The following is a 20,269-nucleotide window of genomic DNA, read 5'->3' on the forward strand; positions in this document are numbered from 1 at the left end:
AGTGGTGTGATCTTGGTTCATTGTAATCTCTGCCTCCCAGATTCAAGCGATTCTCCTGTGATTCTCCTGCCTCAGCCTCACGAGTAGCTGGGATTACAGGCGTGTGCTACCACGCCTGGCTAACTTTTGTATTTTTAGTAGAGACAAGGTTTTGCCATGTTGGCTGAGCTGGTCTCGAACTCCTGACCTGAAGTGATCCACTCGCCTCAGCTTCCCAAAGTTTTGGGATTACAGGCATGAGCTACCACACCTGGCCTTTCCCAGATACTCTGATTACCAGAGACGGAAATCTCTTCTTAACACTTAATAAAACAAACCTGCACAACACAAAAAGGAATTGGGGTTGGATCAGGAAGCAATTCTGCAGAGTGAAAGAAACTAGCATTTTCAAAATGCCTACTATGTGCTAATTACTCTGCTAAATACTTTATATTTGTTATCTTATTTATTAAAAAGTACCTATTAACAGATCTTGGGGCCGGGCGTGGTGGCTCACGCCTGTAATCCCAGCACTTTGTGAGGCCAAGGCAGACAGATCACGTGGTCAGGAGTTCGAGACCAGCCTGGCTAAAATGGTGAAAACCTGTCTCTACTAAAAATACAAAAATTAGCTGGGTGTGGTGGCACATGCCTGTGGTCTCAGCTGCTTGGGAGGCTGAGGCAGGAGAATTGCTTGAACCGGGAGGTGGAGGTTGTAGTGGGCCGAGATCGCGCCACTGCACTCCAGCCTTGGCAACAGAGCATGACTCTGAATCAAAAAAAAAAAAAAAAAGAAAGAAAAAAAGTAAATCTTATAGATCTTGGACAAGGAAGAGGTTAAAGTTAATTGCACAGCTGGTTGTTGTCCAGTCTCTTCTATTGGAATTAATTCTTTTTATTTGCTAATTTAGTGTTGTGAATGTTGTTTTTCCATCTTCTTTCCTCTTTATTTTTTTGTAGACTGGAACTGTAGTTTCTAGCCCCTGAGTCATCATGGTGCCTTATTTAGTCTTTCTGCAGGTTAGATCACCAAATTTTTGAAGAGTCAGGTTATTTTCATATCTTAGTTGTAGTTTCCCTATGTTTTTGTGTTTTTCTCTGAGAATAGGCAACTTGAACTTCTGTAGGAGCTAGTAAGTCACAGGTTTAAATTTATAACATGCAGTATGGATAAGTCATAATTCTCCTTATTTAGAATGTGTTTTGACTTCAACATCAATTGGTAGTTAAGAGCCACTTGCCTGACTTCAATCCCTGCTCTGCCTGTATCAGTCATCTTGAGTAACTTCATCTCTCTGTACTTTTTCTTTTTTCTTTCCTTTCCTTTTTTTTTTTTTTTTTTTTGAGACGGAGTCTCGCTCTGTCATCCAGGCTGGAGTGCAGTGGCGTGATCTCGGCTCACTGCAAACTCTGCCTCCCGGGTTCACGCCATTCTCCTGCCTCAGAGTAGCTGGGAGTACAGGCGCCCACCACCACGCCTGGCTAATTTTTTGTATTTTTAGTAGAGACAGGGTTTCACTGTGTTAACCGGGGTGGTCTCGATCTCCTGACCTCGTGATCTGTCCGCCTCGGCCTCCCAAAGTGCTGGGATTACAGGTGTGAGCCACCGCACCTGGCCTTTCCTTTTTCTTATCTCTAAAATGGTGATAATAAAATCATGCTCGTTAAAATCATGCCCAATAAAATGAGGAGATTGAAATCTAAACAGCATCTAAACAAGGATTTTTCATACAAATAGTTGTGGGGTAAAGACTGTTATGAAATTAAATGAGTTGACATTTGTATGGTATATAGGATGGTGCCTGGCACAAGTGCTATATAAGCATTTTTTTAAATAAAATAAAAACTCTGGAACTAACTTATTCAAAATATGTAACTTCATTATGCTCTTTCCTTTAAAGCAGTTGTTCTTACTCAGTAAGGGGCACAATATTACCTCCTAGGAGACAATTAACAATGTAGGCATTTTTGGTTATCACAGCTGGGGGGATTCTATTGCCATTTAGAAAGTAGAGGGCAGGGATGCTGCTAAACATCCTTCAATGCATAGGACAGCCTTGCACAACAGATGATCTGGCCCAAAATGTCAGTAGTGCCAAGGTTGAAAAACCCTACTTTAAATAAATCATTTTTTGCTAGAGATTACTCTAAGAAAGATTAAATAGATACAACATAAAATTGACTCTTATTTGCAAACTATTTAATTTTCCAAAGAAACTAGATTTCTCACACTATCACCCTTTAGAAATGTATTCTCTAGAAGAGTTTAATGATCAAATTTGGAGGCTCACAGTAACTACTAATTCAGAGTTTGGTACTAGTAAGGCTAAGATCATGGGTCAGCCCCTTTGAGGGCCAATTAGCTTTATTCCATGACCGTAAAGTGCAATCCCAATACAGTCAACCATCTCTATGGCAAATGTGCAGCACTAATCACATGGGGAAAGAAATGGGAATAACAAGAGAATATATATAGTGCTGATGGATGTTTAATAGTGATAATCTTATGAAGAGATACTTCTAAATTGGGGGCCTGACCTTATAATTTTGTATTACTCTTCAGTCTGTGCCCATCGTATTAGTCAGGTTGGTCTCCATACTTGCGTGTCATCAACTCTGCTTAATGCTGCCTGTCTTTTGACTCATGCCTGGAATATTTGTGAAGATATTAACTTATGTTTGCTTCTGGGTACTTTTTTTTTCTTAAGACAAATTCTCACTGTGTTGCCTAGGCTGGAGTACAGTGGCCCAATCTCGGCTCACTGCAGCCTCCGCCTTCTGGGTTCAAGCAATTCTCCTGCCTCAGCCTCCTGAATAGCTGGGATTACAGGTGTGCACTACCACGCCTGGCTAATTTTTGCATTTTTAGTAGAGAGGGTGTTTCATCATGTTGGTCAGGCTGGTCTTGAACTCCTGACCTTGTGATCCACCTGCCTCGGCCTCCTGTAGTGCTGGGATTACAGGCGTGAGCCACTACATCCAGCCCCTTTTTCTGGGCACTTTATTGTTTTATAATTTTCAAATTTAGGTACATGATTTATTTCAAATTACTTTTTGTGTATAGTTTGAGGTAGGGGTCAAAGTACATTCCCCACCCCCCCGCATAGATGTCCAATTCTTCCAATATCATTTATTTATTTATTTATTTTTGAGATGGAGTCTCACTCTGTCGCCCAGGTTGGAGTGCCATGGCGCAATCTCAGCTCACTGCAACCTTCACCCCCTCGAGTTCAAGCGATTCTTCTGCCTCGGACTCCTGAGTAGCTGGGATTACAGGCGCCTGACACCGTGCCCGGCTATTTTTTGTATTTTTAGTAGAGACGGGATTTCACCATCTTGGCCAGGCTGGTCTTGAACTCCTGACCTCGTGATCCACCAGCCTCGGCCTCCCAAAGTGCTGGGATATAAGCGTGAGCCACCGCACTTGGCCCACTTATTTTTAAAAAAATTACATAATTTTAGAAGTAGAAAAAATGAACACTTTTGTTATTTAATTTAACCTCTTTATTTAGTAAATGAGGAGATTGAAATCTAAAGAGCACATTTCTAAACAAGGATTTTTCATAGAAATAATTGTGGGGTTAAGATTAAAAATAAAATCTCTTAATTGTATTGTATTATGCCGATTGTTTCCACTCCCCGTTGAGATTTGTTTCTATGATAATTAATCCTTATTTCTCACACTTGTTCTCCTCGCCACAATATTATAAATTGTAACATATATTTATTGTAGAAAGTCTGGAACGTATCCAAAAGTGAAAAGAAGAAAATTAAAATAATCTATTATCAACCATTTAGAGATGATCAGTGTATAACATTCTAGTATTTGTTCTGTATGTTCATTACAAATTATTTTTTGGTAATCTGTCTTTTCACTTTATATATTTTGATTCATTTTCCTAGGGCATTAAATAGTCTTCTAAAACCAGGTCATGTAAATACATAAATACAGATATATATTTTAACCATAGTGGTATGATGTGCCTTTTTTTAGCTAAATCTTTATATGCGTGTTTGAAAAATTCATAAGAAATTAATGAATGTGGAATTATTTGGTCAAAGCATATGAACATTACAAAGTCTTTGATTATAAAATGTGATGTTTCTGAAGGTATCTGATGTCTGATGATTTTATACATGAGTGCAAGTGCTGTTGTAATTACTACATGGCTAACACAATTATTGGTATGTTATTTGTTTAGATTAGTGCTTCCTAACTTTTTTCATGCTGTAGTGTGCCGTGGTTTACATAGAAAATGATAAAAATATGTGGCACACTGGGGAAAACAGAGGCGGTGGTCACCCTGCCCTGTTACCTTGTGTCTGGCCTGGCTAACTAGACTACTGAGAGGATCAGTATTTCAGCCACTTGTAAACCTTGGTTAGAAGCTCTGGGTTACAGCACAGTGATGATAAGGTCCTAGGTTATTTTCTGTGTCTTGTGTTAGATATTTCCTGTTTCTCACAATAGACTGTACAGTTTGGTCTATCAATATGGTAAATATGTACAATTTATGTACTTTACTGTTAATGGACATTTAGGTGGTTACAGTATTTGTAATGACAGATCATGCTATAAATATGTGTTTTGGCAGACATAAGCACTTATTTCTTTTGAGTAAAATACCTGGGAGTGGAATTGCTGGGTTATGGGGTAGGTACACATTTAATTAGATGCTATCAAACGGTTTTCCAAGGGGACCACAATTTTACATTGTCATGAGCAATAAATGAGAACTAATCCTAAAGCTGTGTGAGAATTGTAGTTGCTCTACATTCCCACCAGCACTTTATATTATCAGTTCTTGGCATTTTAGCCATTCTAATGTGTGTGTAGTAGTATTTCTCTGATGACTAATGGTGCTGGGAGCCTTTTATATGCCTGTTGGTCATGCGAATGACTCCTTTTTTTTTTTTTACACAAAGTATTGAACTTTTAATTTTGAGATAATTGTAGATTCACATGCAGTTGTAAGAAGTACAGTTCTTCAAGAGAGTCAGTTTCTCCCGATTGTTTCTCCAGTTTCTCCCGATTGTTTCATCTTGCAAAATAGTAGTATAATATCACAACAAAAATACTGCCATTGATACAGTCAAAATACAGAACATTTCCATCACCAGAAGGATCCCTGATGTTGCCTTTTGTAGCTATACTCACTTCTTTTCCACTTACCCACTCCGCCTTAATCCCTGGCAACCACTAAGTTATTCATTTCTATAATTTTGTCATTTCAAAAATGTTATAGAGGCCAGGCATGGTGGCTCACGCCTGTAATCTCAGCACTTTGGGAGGCCGAGGCGGGTGGATCGCCTGAGATCAGGAGTTCGAGACCAGCCTGGCCAACATGGCGAAGCCCCATCTTTACTAAAAATACAAAAAATTAGCTGGGTGTGGTGGTGGGCGCCTGTAATCCCAGCTACTTGGGAGACTGAGGCAGGGAGAATCGCTTGAACCCAGGAAGTGGAGATTGCAGTGAGTTGAGATCACGCCATTGCACTCCAGCCTGGGCAACAGAGCGAGACTTCGTCTCAAAAAAGAAACCCCAAAAAAAATGTTCTAGAAATGGAATCATACAGTATGTAGCTTTAGGATTAGCTTTTTTTTTCCCCCCCACTCAGTATAATTCTGTGGAAATTCGTCAAGGTTGTTTCATATATGCTTTTTATTGTTCATTTTTATTGCTGAATAGCATTTCATGTCATGGATATATCACAATTTGTTAAACCATTTACTTATTGAAGGGCATCGGGGTTGTTTCTGGTTTTTGACGATTACAGACAAACCTGCAATAAACATTCCTTCACAGGTTTTTGTATAAGCATATGTTTTTATTTCTCAGAGATAAATACCCCAGGACTACAATTGCTGGGACAAATAATAGTTGATTGTTTAATTTTTCAAAAAACTGCTAAGGTGTTTTCCAGAATTGCTATACCATTTCGTATTTCCACCAGTAATGTATGAGTGATCCAGTTTTTCTGAATCCTTGCCAACATTTGGTATTGTCACTGTTTTTTATTTTAGCCATTCTGATAGTTATAACACCTCACTGTGGCTTTAACTAGCATTTTCCTGATGGCTAATGTGCTTATTTGCTGTCTGTTTATCCTTTTCTGTGAAATGTCTGGTCATATATTTTCCTATTTTCTAATTGGATTTTTGCTTTTTATTGTTGAGTTTTGGGACTTCTTTATGTATTCTAGATACTAGTTCCTTATTAGATGTGTGATTTGTAAGTATTTTCTTCTCTTCTGGAGCTTGCCTTTTTAAATTTCCCAACAGATCTTTAATAGAGAAAAAGTTTGAATTTTGATGAAGTTCAGTTTATCAATTTTCTCTTTTGTGAGTTGTGCTTTTGGTGTCAAGTCTAAGAATGCATTGTCTAGCCTTGTATCCATAAGATTTGCTCCATTTTTTCCCCCTAGAAATTTTGTAGTTTTATGTTTCACATTTGTGCCTGTGATCCATTTTAAATTAATTTTTGCATAAAGTGTGAGACTTAGGTTGAGGTTTAGTTTTCCTTTTCTTTTAACCTATCATTTACCACACTGCCATATTATAGCTTATTGCTGTTGTTTGTGTCTATTTCCCTATGGAGATTTTATGTTCCTTGAAGGAAAAGATTGGATCTTATTCATCATTGTCTTTCCTGTGTATGACAGTTGAATCGAAGTAATAGATGGTCAGTTTCAGAGGCTTGAAGAGGGAGGGAGTAACAGAAGAATTGAGAAGATGTCATTAGATTTGTTGATCACTGACTTTAGGGAAAGTATTATCTCTAGAAAGATGGAGAATAAATGGAGAGTTTTATAGTCTTTCTGTTCCCAAGTTAGTTTTTCTCTTTCTTACACCCTCTTACTCCTTCCCTATTATGTTCTAACCTTTTTTGTTATGTTGTTTCATTATGATGGAGAAGTACTCTTTTCCACGACTAGTGAGGAGTCTATTATTCTTCCCAATTCAGCTCATATCCTGTTCTCCATGAAATTCCTGCCTTCCCCTGTATTAAACTCACTCTGCTAAAATTCTGTGGTACTTTCTATTATATTACTAACACTTAATCAGTCCTCAGTATCTATGTATCTTGCACATATTATGATTTATATTGCTTTATTTCCTGGAATGTTAATAGTCTGCTCAATAAATACTTAGATTTCATGTCTATCCATATAATTGCTAAATTATTTCAGGGCCTTTTTTGGTTTTAATCTAGAAATCTTCCTTTCATATTCAGAGTTCACCAAAAAAAAAAAAAAAAAAAGCTTTTCAATCTAAATTTAAAAGCTAAGTCATGAAGACTGATAGGTTGATATTTTTTATAAAACAGTCCTATGATAAACTTCTGCAGTCTTTTGTATTGGGACTTATTCGTGTTTCTGTGTTCTGGTCACAGGTGATACTTAGTTGTGTTGTTACTAGATTCTTTTTTTTTTTTTTTTTTTGAGACAGAGTCTCACTCTGTTGCCAGGCTGGAGTGCAGTGGCACAATCTGGGCTCGCTGCAACCTCCGCCTCCCAGGTTCAAGCGATTCTCCTGCCTCAGCCTCCCAAGTAGCTGGGACTACAGGCGCCCACCACCACGCCGGCTCATGTTTTGTATTTTTAGGAGAGACGAGGTTTCACCATGTTTGCCAGGATGGTCTTGAACTCCAGACCTCATGATTTGCCCATCTCGGCCTCCCAAAGTACTGGGATTACAGGTGTGAGCCACCACGCCCGGCCTATATTCTTAATATTATTTTTTCAGGTCTTTTCTTTTTTAATGGGCTCCAGGAGGCCAGAAATCATTATTTTTTAAATTTACTATATATATACACACTATATATATATATTGATATACTATATATATGTAGTGCGTATATATATGTATATATATATATACACTTTTTTTTGCCACATAGTAGTAAAGTTTGAATAACTGAATGAATTTCTCTGGTTTCTATTAGTGAAGTTCTCTAATAGTAATAGGCTGATAAAATCTGTAATATAGTTTTATTATACCATCCAGTTTTTGTTTGAATTGGAATTTTTTTCATTTAAAAGTATATTCCATTTTTCAGTTTAAAACTGTTTTAAGGCATTACAAATATTTCCCTCAATGTATGGAGATCCTTCAATGTATGACCCATATCGTAATTCGTTGGTGTATATTTTACCCTCAATAAATTCAGGTGTCTTCCTTTCTATCCTGAACATTGTATTTTTATAGAGGATCCAGTAAAATGCCAACATTTTTACTTTAATTTATAAATATATGCTTTTATTTGGTAGCTTCCACATATAAGCTAATTTAAGTGGGAAATGTTAGTTGGATTAAACAAAAAATCCTTTCTCTTTCCAGATTGCAGCAATTCTCCGGAAACGGAAATTAGACTATTATTTACACAAACTACTCCCTGAGATCCTACAGTCCGCTTCATTTCTAACTGCTAATGGGGCCTTGTATATGGCTTTCTTTTGCATTTTAAGGTTGGTACTCATAATCACCATAGATACTAATATAGGTTCTTTTATTGAAATGGGAACAAGTATGTGTTTACATAAATGTTATGTGGGTTACTGTCCTCAAGATGTAATATAAACTTTAAATTATTGGTGTAATTATATAGCAAAAATGCTTTAAGATGTTATACATATTCTGAGGCCTGTTATATTTACCAAGTTATTGAATAGGATTTCTTAGCTTTTCAATTTCATAGATCAGGAATTCAAAGCAACTGTCTGTGACATAGGTTAGGGCCACATGCAGTGAAAAAACTTCAAAAGACTATAACATACACGTTTTTATTTATAAAACAGTAAGTTAACTCCTGGTATATTCTGTTGTTGGAACTTTTGGTCCTGATTCAGTCTTATATATATTACCTGTGCTGTATCTTTATACATTGTAGAGATGCAGATAGAATTCAGTCTTTTGAGTGCTCTTACTTATCTGACATATTTATTAGCTATTACTTCTTTTTATTTTTTTCCTGTTGATTGCTGAAAACTCAAACTTACGTTTATTTATTTATTTATTTTTAAAAATAGCTTCCTGTTAGTGTTGCACAAAGTAGTTGTGCAGGTATATTTTAACTGCAATTAAACGTATAATTTCTGACCGGGCGCGGTGGCTCACGCCTGTAATCCCAGCACTTTGGGAGGCCGAAGCGGGTGGATCACAAGGTCAGGAGATCGAGACCATCCTGGCTAACATGGTGAAACCCCGTCTCTACTAAAAAGTACAAAAAATTAGCCGGGCATGGTGGTGGGCGCCTGTAGTTGCAGCTACTCGGGAGGCTGAGGCAGGAGAATGGTGTGAACCCAGGAGGCGGAGCTTGCAGTGAGCCAAGATCACACCATTGCACTCCAGCCTTGGCAACAGAGCCAGACTCTGTCTCAAAAAAAAAAAAAAAAAAAAAGCGTAATTTCCAAATGTCTTTTACAAATTTTTCCCTAAGATCATTATCAGATCATTAATATTTATAAACTTTTAGATTATGTGGAAAGTAATTGATAAGGCTTTTATACTATTGAACAAATCATGCCTTTAAATTGACATGAAAATCTATGTAAGGAACTCTCTTTATCATGTGCTCTCTAGAAAGTTTCTATGACGGCCGGGCGTGGTGGCTCACGCCTGTAATCCTAGCACTTTGGGAGGTCAAGGCAGGTGGATCACGAGGTCAGGAGATGGAGACCATCCTGGCTAACACAGTGAAACCCCGTCTCTACTAAAAATACAAAAAATTAGCCGGGTGTGGTGGCATGCGCTTGTAGTCCCAGCTACTCGGGAGGCTGAGGCAGGAGAATTACTTGAACCCGGGAGGCGGAGGTTGCAGTGAGCCGAGATCGCACCACGCACTCCAGCCTGGGTGACAGAGTGAGACTCCATCTCAAAAAAAAAAAAAAAAAAAAGAAGAAGAAAGTTTTTATGATTAGGTTTTTAAAAAAATTTCAGTTAAGTATACCTTGCTATTGCAGCATCTTTATGTTCTATGAACCTGTTTGGTTAAGTTGTGGAAGCATGTATCCTGAAGACACTAGGAGACCATAAGAACTCATGAGGTGGTTGAGGGTCAGGGTGGAATTGAAAATGTCACTTACATTTTGTTCCTAATTGGGTAGATAAGATGCTGTTACTTGAGGTAGGGAACTCAGAAGTAAAAGCGCATTTGAAAAATACAGTGAAATCTGCTTTGGACGTGTTGCTTTTTGTGGTGCCTATGGGACATCTACGTTAACATGTCCAATAGACATTTGAAATTTGAACTTAAAATATATTTAAGGTAATATCCATGTTCTCCCTATAACTGATTCACTAAGTCCATTTTTCTTAAGATTTTACATTCAATAACTTAAGTCCTTTATGGATTTTATATTGGAGTCTTCACAGGTGGAAGGTTTCTGATGTCCATGTCAAGAAATACCCAAGTTATATGTCCTCAATAGCTTTTCTAATCTTTTTAAATCTGAGCTTCAGTTTAAGAAATTATTTCAGGCCAGGTACCGTGGCTGACACCTGTTATCTCAGCACTTTGGGAGGCTAAGATGGAAGGATTGCTTGAGGCTGGCAGTTCGAGGCCAGCCTGGGCAACATGGTGAGACTCTGCCTGTTAAAAAAAAAAAAAAAATTAACCAGGCGCGGTAGTGTGCCCCTAGTCCTGGCTAACTTGGGAGGCTGAGGCCAGGAGGATCCCTTGAACCCAGGAATTTCGGGCTACAGTGAACCATGATTGTAGCACTGCATGCCAGCCTGGGTGACAGGGCAAGACCTTGTCTATAAAAAAAGAAAAATCTTTATTCTTATATATATCTATCTATATAATTTTCATAATGTATAATTTAGCAATTTACCTACTTTGTTCAGATAATTGCTTGCAATTTTTACTTGCTACTTCTCCCTTTCTTAGGAACATATGTTTTCAAGGAAAAAAAACTTCCTCATGTCTCCACATATTTTTTTTCTCTTAAAAATCCTGCATTGGCTCACGCCTGTAATTCTAGCACTTTGGGAGGCTGAGGCGGATGGATCATGAGGTCAGGAGTTCGAGACCAGCCTGACCAACGTGGTCTCTACTAAAAATACAAAAAATTAGCCGGGCGTGGTGGCAAGCGCCTGTAATCCCAGCTACTCGGGAGGCTGAAGCAGGAGAATCGCTTGAACCCAGGAGGCAGAGGTTGCAGTGAGCCAAGACTGCGCCACTGCACTCCAGCCTGGGCAACAGAGCAAGACTCCATCTAATAACAACAACAACAACAACAACAACAACAACAACAACAACAAAACCAAACCAAAAACAAAACCCAGACAGCTACTGGTCATTTGTCATTTGTCATTTATGAGGCACTGTGAGGATTCCTATTTTCAAGGAATATACTCTAGTAAATGAAAAATGATGTACACAGAAAACTAAAATATATAAAATAGTAAATGCTGTAAGAAAAAGTTATCAAGGGTTGTGGAAGCAAAGAAGGGAAAACATTTATTGAATGTCTACCATGTGTGGAAAAAATAGTCATAATAATAGTAATAACAGCTAACACTTTCTGAGTACTTGTTATGTGTCCTGCGTGGCGCTGGGAAATATCTCATATAGTTCTCTTAATGGCTCTATGAGATAGGTAATATTATCCTCATTTGATAAATAAACGAAACTGAGAAGCCAGAGGGTTTGCATAGCCAGCAGGTTTGGATCCAGGGAATGCCTGAATGAAAGTGGCCAGCTGTTATTGAAAGGAGTGTTACCCATTAGTTGTTACTGTAGCAGCCTTAATGAGAGTTGGTGAGAGACTTAACTAAGGCAGGGGCAGTAGGTTGGAGAGGAATTTGAAAGATAAATTGCATCTGTAATAATTTAAGGGAATAATTTAATATGTGGGGTAAGGGAAACAAAGTTAAGGATGATGCCTGTCAAACATAAGTGGATAGGTGGTTGTTGATGCTATTAACCTAGGAAAATAGAGGAGAGAGAACAAGTTCATGGGGCTAGGGGAGAGAGATAATAATGAGTTTGATTTTGAATATGTTTATTTTGAGGTACTGTGGTACGTTTAAATAGAGGATGGATGGAGAAGGGAAACTTCTATTCATAATAACTGAGGTGACCAACTAGGAATTTCATACAAAAATTCCAAATTTAAATTTCAGGAAGATACTTGGAAAATTCTACTCATGGACTCCTGGCTTTGGTGCCGCTCTGCCAGCATCTTACGTGGCCATTCTCATTGAAAGAAAAAGCAGGTAAAATTTCATATATTTATTTAACGGAACTGATTACCTGTCCCCCACCACAACTGTAATTTTTTTTTTTAATTATCACTTACAGGGATGAGAAATATTTCTAGATATATTTTTTTCAGTTCTGCAGATATTTAATTGAAAATTAATTTTATATTAATGTTTATATGTATTTTATATTTATTGTCTATAAAAATATAAAAATGGACATTATAGAGCAGTAATAGCCTCTGTTTACTAAAAGATTAGAGAGTTCTATGATGTGACCTAACTAAAATATGGCTATGCAAATTCTAGGCCAGGCGGCTCATTCCTGTAATCCCAGCACCTTGGGAGGCTGAGGTGGGTGGATCACTTGAGTCTTGGAATTTGAGACCAGCCTGGCCAGCATTGCAAAACCCTGTCTCTACAAAAAATAAAATACAAAGAAAATTAGCTGGATGTGATGATATACTCGTGTAGTCCCTTCTACTCAGGAAGCTGAGGTGGGAGGATCACCCGAGTCCCCAGAGGTCAAGGCTGCAGTGAGCCGTGATCGTGCCACCACACTTCAGTCTGGGCAACAGAGTGAGACTCCTGTCTCAAAAAACAAGCAAATAAACAAACAAATTATAAACAAAGATTTTTTCCATAGCCATAATAGCATTTCACACTTAAGAAAATTAACAATAGTTTTTTATTATCATCTAGATCTGTGTTCCGCTTACTTTGCTTCAGGCTCTTTGAGTGATCTCAAATCTATTATTATTATTATTATTACTAATTTATTTATTTTTCTGAGCCAGAGTCTTGCTCTGTTGCGCAGGCTGGAGTGCAGTGGTGTGACCTCGGCCCACTGCAACCTCCGCCTCCCGAGTTCAAGCAATTCTCCTATCTTAGCCTCCCGAGTAGCTGGGATTACAGGCGCATGCCACCATGCCCGGCTAGTTTTTGTGTTTTTTAAGTAGAGACAAGGTTTCACCATGTTGGCCAGGCTGGTCTCAAACTCCTGACCTTGTTATCCGCCCTCCTTGGCCTCCCAAAGTGCTAGTATTACAGGCGTGAGCCACTGCGCCTGGCCCAATTATTTTTAAGACATCTTGTATTTAAAAAAAAATTTTTATTGTTATCAGCCTGAAATTTTCCATGTGAATAAATACAATTTCTATAAAATGTTGCAAACTTACATAAACTGTTCAGTCAGGTAAACAGTTAAAATTTAAAGGTTTTGCCATAAGAAAATACTTGCCATCTCATGAATAATTGTTTTTATTGCTGAGGAATTTAGCCACGTTTGTCCCAGATAAATCAAGAAAGGATCATGTATCGAAACCACTTATGAAGATGCTTATTGTAGTCATTGGCCCTCTGGTCAGAGTGTGAGTAATTCTCATCAAATAACCAAATATTAAACTACTGGAAGCCACTCTTATTTATTTATTTATTTATTTTTTGAGATGGAGTCTCACTCTGTCGCTAGGCTGGAGTGCAGTTGTGCGATCTCAGCTCACTGAAACCTCCTACTCCCTGCTTAAGCAATTCTCTTGCTTCAGCCTCCCAAGTAGCTGGGACTACAGGCACGTGCCACCATGCCCAGCTAATTTTTGTATTTTTAGTAGAGACGGGGTTTCACTTTGTTGGCCAGTATGGTCTTGATCTCCTGACCTTGTGATCCGCCCACCTCAGCCTCCCAAAGTGCTGGGATTACAGGCGTGAGCCACCACACCCGGCCCATGAAGCCACTCTTAATACATTTTTGTAAGTGTCATAGTATCTAAATTTTTGTGGTTCTCTGTTTGATTATATCAATGACTACAGTACTTAAACTTTTGGATTATTAGAATGACTAAAATCAAAGGATTGGTGAATGTTATAACCTCAGCAAAATCAAGTCAGTAATTCCAGGAACATAGGTTACTCCACCTGAAAAGAGAGTACAGCATGATTGCTGAAGCGTGGATTTTGGAGCTGTGCTATCTGGCTTAGGAGCCCAGCTCTGCCACTTATTGCGTGATATTCATTACTTGAAAAATGAAAATAATGATAAACTATTTGTAGGATTGTTTATTTTATTTTATTTTTTTGAGATGGAGTCTCACTCTGTTGCCCAGGCTGGAGTGCAATGGTGCAATCTTGGCTCACTGCAACTTCCGCCTCCCAGGTTCAAGCGATTCTCCTGCCTCAGCTTCCCGCGTAGCTGGGATTACAGGTGCCTGCCACCACGCCTGGCTAATTTTTGTATTTTTAGTAGAAACGGGGTTTCACCATGCTAGCCAGGCTGGTCTCGAACTCCCGTCCTCAGGAGATCCACCCGCTTTGACCTTTCAAAGTGCTGGGATTACCCGCGTGAGCCACTGCGCCCAGGCTTATTTTATTTTTTTTGAGACAGAGTCTCACTCCGTCACCCAGGCTGGAGTATAGTGACTTGATCTTGGCTCACTGCAACCTCTGCCTCCTGGGTTCAAACAGTTTTCCTGCCTCAGCCTCCCAAGTAGCTGGGACCACAGGCATGAACCACCAAGCCTGGCTAATTTTTGTATTTTTAGTAGAGATGGGGTTTCGCCATGTTGGCCAGACTGGTCTCGAACTCCCAACCTCAGGTGATCCGCCCGCCTCAGCCTCCCAAAGTTTTGGGATTACAGGCATGAGCCACTGGGCCCTGCCTGTCGGGTTGCTTAGATAATTAAGTGAATTAATATATGTTAAAATGCTTAGAACAGTGCCTGACACATAGTAAGAGTTATATATGTGTTAAGTATTATTTTTGTTTTTTTTGCCTGTAAGTAGAGAGAGTTATTCTGGTGATGGTAACTTCTAATCAATAGAAAACTGTGTATATTGGTTTTGAAAAGATATTTTTGAAATACGTCAGTTACATTAAACTAAAGATACTTTAAATCAAGGTAGCTACTATTTACTCATATTTAGCACTCAAATAATTAGATAGCATTTTTGCAGTTATGTACCTACTTTTCGACACAAACTGTTGAACACCTTTGTAACAATCAACCAGAGTCAATGGTTATTAACATTTTGCCATTTTACTTTATTTGTATGTGAATATACGTGAATGTGTGTTTTTTCTGTGTGTGTGAGCCATATGGAAACATGTTATAAACATCATGCCACTTTACTCCTGAGTACTTCAGCACGTATCTCTTAAAATAAGGACATTTTTCTACAGAATTACAACACTATTATCACACAGAAGACAATTAGCAACCATTTTTTCATACCATCCAGTTCATATTGTCCTAAAATGGCTTTTAATGCTGTTTTTTTGAACCAGAATCTAGGTCGAGGTTGATGTGTGTTGATGTATTTCTTTCTTTTCCTTTTTCTAAAAGTACTTTTTCTTGAGATAGGGTCTTGCTTTGTCACCCAGGCTAGAATGCAGTGATGTGATCATAGCTCACTGCAGCCTCAATCTCCCGGGCCCAAGAGATCCTCCTGCCTTAACACCACCCTCCCACCGCCTCCCCAACCCCCCACCAGTAGCTGGGACTACAGGTGCACACCACTATGCTCAGCTAATTTTTTATTGTTTATTTTTTAATTTAATTAATTTATCTTTTTTGAGACGGAGTCTCGCTCTGTCTCTCATGCTAGAGTGCAGTGGCGCAATCTCTGTTCACTGCAAGCTCCGCCTCCCGGGTTCACGCCATTCTCTTGCCTCAGCCTCCTGAGTAGCTGGGACTACAGGTGCCCGCCAGCTAATTTTTTTTTTGTATTTTTAGTAGAGACGGGGTTTCACTGTGTTAACCAGGATGGTTTCGATCTCCGGACCTTGTGATCTGCCCGCCTCGGCCTCGCAAAGTGTTGGGATTACAGGCGCGCGCCACTATACCCGGCCCAATTTTTTATTTTTATATTAAGTAGCTGAGGTCTCACTATGTAGCCCAGCCTGGGCCGATCCTGAGCTCAAGTGATCCTCCTGTCTTGGCCAGTGAAACTGTTGGGATTACAGGTGTGAACCACTGCACCTGGCCTATTTTCTTTTAGCCTAAGATAGTGTCTCCACTTTTTCCCTCTACAGCATTGCTTTATTGAAGTGACCAGGCCAGTTGTCTTGTTGTATGTAATACATTTCTGATTTGTCTAAGTTATTTCTTCATGGAATTGGTGAATTGGTTCAACAATTGGGCCCCAGGCCCAATATCATTATGGTTTTTGCTGACGCATAGAGGTACATACTGCCTTGGTGGTCTTGTATAAGATCTGGAAGAAATCTCTGGATTAAAGCAGAGATTCTTCTACTTTTCCCTTACTTTCTCCCAAATAAACAGAGTGTCTCTCTCTCTGTGTGCTGAACTGCTTGGAACTGAGCATGAGGTGACACAAGCATCCCTGTGGCCACCATCCCTGGGACTGCGCTGGGTCAGACTTGAAGCCAGCACAGCAGTGGGTCTTGCCCAAGGCTTGTTGTAACCATTACTTGGCTACCACTTGTGTTCACTCAAAGCCCTAGGGTTCTATAATCAACAGGTGGCAAAGCCAGCCAGGTTTGTGTCCTTCGCTCTGGGTGACAAGTTCTCCCGGGCCCTGGGCAGGTCCAAAGATGTTGTCTGGGAGCCAGGGATAGGAGTAAGAAAAGTTTGCCTGATATTCTTTTCCACTGTGGCTAAACTGGTGCTCAAACCACAATATAAAGTCCTTCCCACTCTTCCCTCCCCTTTCCACAGGCAGAGGAGCCTCTCCATGTGGGTACCACCACCACCAGCCCATGGCAGGCTTCTGACTGGCCACCACTGATGTTCACTTAAATACCACAAGCTCTTCAGTCAGCCTGTGGTAAATGCTGCCAGGCCTGGGACTCACCCTTCAGGGCAGTGGGCCCCCTTCTGGCCTAGGGTAGGTTCAGAAATGCTATCCAAGAGCCTAGACCTGGACTTGGGGACTCCAGGAACCTGCTTGTTGCTTTACCCCACTGTGTCCAAGCTGGTACCTAAGTGCAAGACAAAGTCCCCTTTTGTTTTCCTTCTGCTTTTCTCAGGCAGAAGGAGTCTTTTGCCATAGCCACCACAGCTGGGAATGTGCTAGGTCACATCTGTAGTGAGCACGTCTCAGAGTTCAAGGCTATGGCATACTCCTTGGGTATCGCTCCTAGTTATTCAGGGTCTAAGGGCTTGTTAGTCTGCAGGTGATAAATCCTGCCAGTACTGGGTGCTTCCCTTCAAGGCAGCAGGTTCCCTTTTGGCCCAAGATATGTCTAGAAATGTCATCCAGGAGCAAGGCTTGGAATGGAGCCTTCATGACTCTGCCTGGTGCCTTCTCCTACTGTGGCTGAGCTGGTATCCAGTGATGACATCTTATTTAACTGTAGTATAATATAAAACCAGGAAGTTGTCATTACTGTCAACTACACTATAGACTTCATTCAGTATTCACTAATTCTTATGTACACTCATTTGTGTACATGTCTATCCAGTCTGTTCCCATGTATAGAGTTGTTTACCCACCACTACAATCAATGTCCAAAACTGTTTCAACACTACCAAGGATTGCCCTTGAACTATCCCTTTGTAGTTGCACCATTTTCATCAATTCCTGTCTCCTGGTAACAACTAGTCTACTTTTCATTTCTATATTTATATCATTTTGAGGAAGTTATATAAATGGAATGATGCAATGTATAACATTTGGACATAGGCTTTTTCTTTTTTAAACTAAGCATGATGCCTTTGAGATCCATCTAAGATGTTGCTTGTATTACTAAGTTTCTTCCTTTTTTATTGCCTAGTAGCGTTCTACTATATGGATGTACCAGAGTTTGTTAAACATTCACTTGTCGAAGGACATTTATGTTATTTTCAGTTTTTGGCTGCTCCATCCATGAACATGGTTTATCTCTCCATTTAATTAGATCTTTTATTTCTTTTCATCAGTTTTTATAATTTGCAGAATACGTTTCATATATATGTTAGATTTACACCTGTTTCCCTTTTTGGGAACAATTGCAAATGATTTTTCTGTTTTTGTAACAGCTTTATTGAGTCATAATTCATATTGCATACAGTTCACCCTTTTGAAAACTGCACAATTCATTGGTTTTTAATATATTCACAAAGTTGTTTAACTACCATCACAAACAATTTTAGAACATTTTATTCACCTCAAATAGAAACCCCTTTAACTGTCACCCCCTAATCCTTCATCCTCCTCACCCAGCCCTAGGCAACCGCTAATTTCTGTCTCTAAAGATTTGCTTCTTCTGGACATTTTATATAATGGAGTCATACAATATGTGTCATTGGTGGCTGGCTTCTTTTACTTAGTGTAATGGTTTTGAAGTTTGATGTCATACATATCATTTCATTACTTTTTATTGCCAAATAATAATTCATTATATGGATATGTCACATTTTATTTATTCATAAGTTGATGGAAATTTGGATTGTTCCACTTCTTGGTTATGAATGATGCTACACTACATTTGTGGACACATTTTTCTGTGGACATATGTCTTTATTTTTCTGGATTATGTACTCAGGAATGGAATTGCTCCCTTACTATGGCAACTCTGTTTAGCTTTTTGAGGAACTGCCAAACTGTTTACCAAAGTGGTTGTACCATTTTCTGTTTTGTTCAGCAGTATATAAAGGGTCCAATTTCTTCACATTTCGGCTATCACTTGTTATTACATGTCTTTCTGATGATAGTCATTGTAGTGAGTATGAAGTATTTCATTATGGCTTTGATTTTTCTCAGATGACTAATGATATTGAGCATCTTTTCATATAGTTTTTGACCATTTACATATCTTTTTTGGAGAAATGTCTATTCAAATCCTTTGCCCATGTTTTAATTGGGTTATTTATCTTTTAATTATTGAGTTGTAAGGGTTCTTTAGATATTCTAGATATAATTTTCTTACCAGATATATAATTTGCAAATATTTTCTCCCATTCAGAGGGTTGTTTTTTCACTTCGTTGATCTTGTCTTTGAAGCAGAAAAGTTTTTAATTTTGATGAAGAAGTCCAAGTTATCTATTTTTTCTTTCTTTTTTTATTTGTTTGTTTGTTTTTTTGTGACAGAGTCTTGCTCTGTCGCTGAGGCTGGAGTGCAGTGGCGTGATCTTGGCTCCTGCAACCTCCACCTCCTGGGTTCAAGCAATTCCCCTGCCTCAGCCTCCCAATTAGCTGGGACTACAGGTGTGTGCCACTACACCCTGCTAATTTTTGTATTTTTTTTTTTTTTTAGTAGAGATAGGGTTTTGCCATGTTGTCCAGGCTGGTCTCGAGCTCCTGACCTAAGGTGATCTGTCTGCTTCCACCTCCCAAAGTACTGGGATTACAGGGATGAGCCACTGTGCCCAGCCCGTTGTGTTTTTGGTGTCGTATTTAAGAAATCATTACCATCACGAATATTTAGCTCCAAGTTTTATTTTACTTTATTATTTATTTATTTGTTTACTTTTTGAGATGGAGTCTTGCTCCGTCTCACACTCACTGGAGTGCAGTGGCATGATCTTTGCTCACTGCAACCTCCACCTCTCTGGTTCAAGCAATTCTTCTGCCTCAGCCTCCCAGGTAGCTGGAACTACAGGTGCATGCCACCCAGGTAGCTGGAACTACAGGTGCATGCCACCACACCCAGCCAATTTTTGTATTTCTAGTATTGATGGGGTTTCACCATGCTGGCCAGGCTGGTCTTGAACTCCCGACCTCAGGTGATCCACCTGCCTCGGCCCCACAAAGTGCTGCAATTACAGGTGTGGGCCACTGCGCCTGGCCATGTTTTCTTTTAAAAGTTGTATAGTTTTAGTTCTTACATTTAAGTCTTTCATCCATTTTGAATTAATTTTTGTATGTAGTGTGAAGTAGAGAGTATTAAGTTTTAAATTTCATTTTCCACATTTGTTGCTATGACATATAAATATAGTAGATTTTTTTGTGTTTTATCTTGACTTCTGTGGCCTTACTGAATTTATTAGTTTTAAGAGTTTTTGGTACATTCCTTGAGATTTTCTATACAGACAATTATGTTGTCTGCAAATAGGGATGGTTTTATTTCTTTTCCAATCTGTATGTCCTTTTTTTCTGCTTGCATCTCGTATCTGCTCTTAGCGGGAGGCATTCAGTTTTTCATCA

General features: G+C 39.1%; 1 protein-coding gene across 6 annotated transcripts in view; it reads left to right on the top strand.

Moving 5' to 3' along the window:
- TMEM135 (transmembrane protein 135) overlaps positions 1–20,269 on the top strand; it is a 354,887-nt gene that overhangs the window by 97,626 nt on the left and 236,992 nt on the right. For 3 of the 6 annotated variants that reach the window (XM_063671308.1, XM_054438028.2, XM_054438029.2), the window contains 2 exons: positions 8,321–8,448; positions 12,110–12,202. In XM_063671308.1, the coding sequence (XP_063527378.1) occupies positions 8,426–8,448; positions 12,110–12,202 (116 nt within the window). In that variant the 5' untranslated portion in view covers positions 8,321–8,425. The remainder of the gene's footprint in view (positions 1–8,320; positions 8,449–12,109; positions 12,203–20,269) is intronic. The other 3 variants (XM_054438030.2, XM_054438031.2, XM_054438032.2) reach the window with 2 other exon arrangements.

The sequence above is a fragment of the Pongo pygmaeus genome, chromosome 9, assembly GCF_028885625.2.
Source record: "Pongo pygmaeus isolate AG05252 chromosome 9, NHGRI_mPonPyg2-v2.0_pri, whole genome shotgun sequence".
In the NCBI taxonomy this organism is placed as follows: Eukaryota; Metazoa; Chordata; class Mammalia; order Primates; family Hominidae; genus Pongo; species Pongo pygmaeus.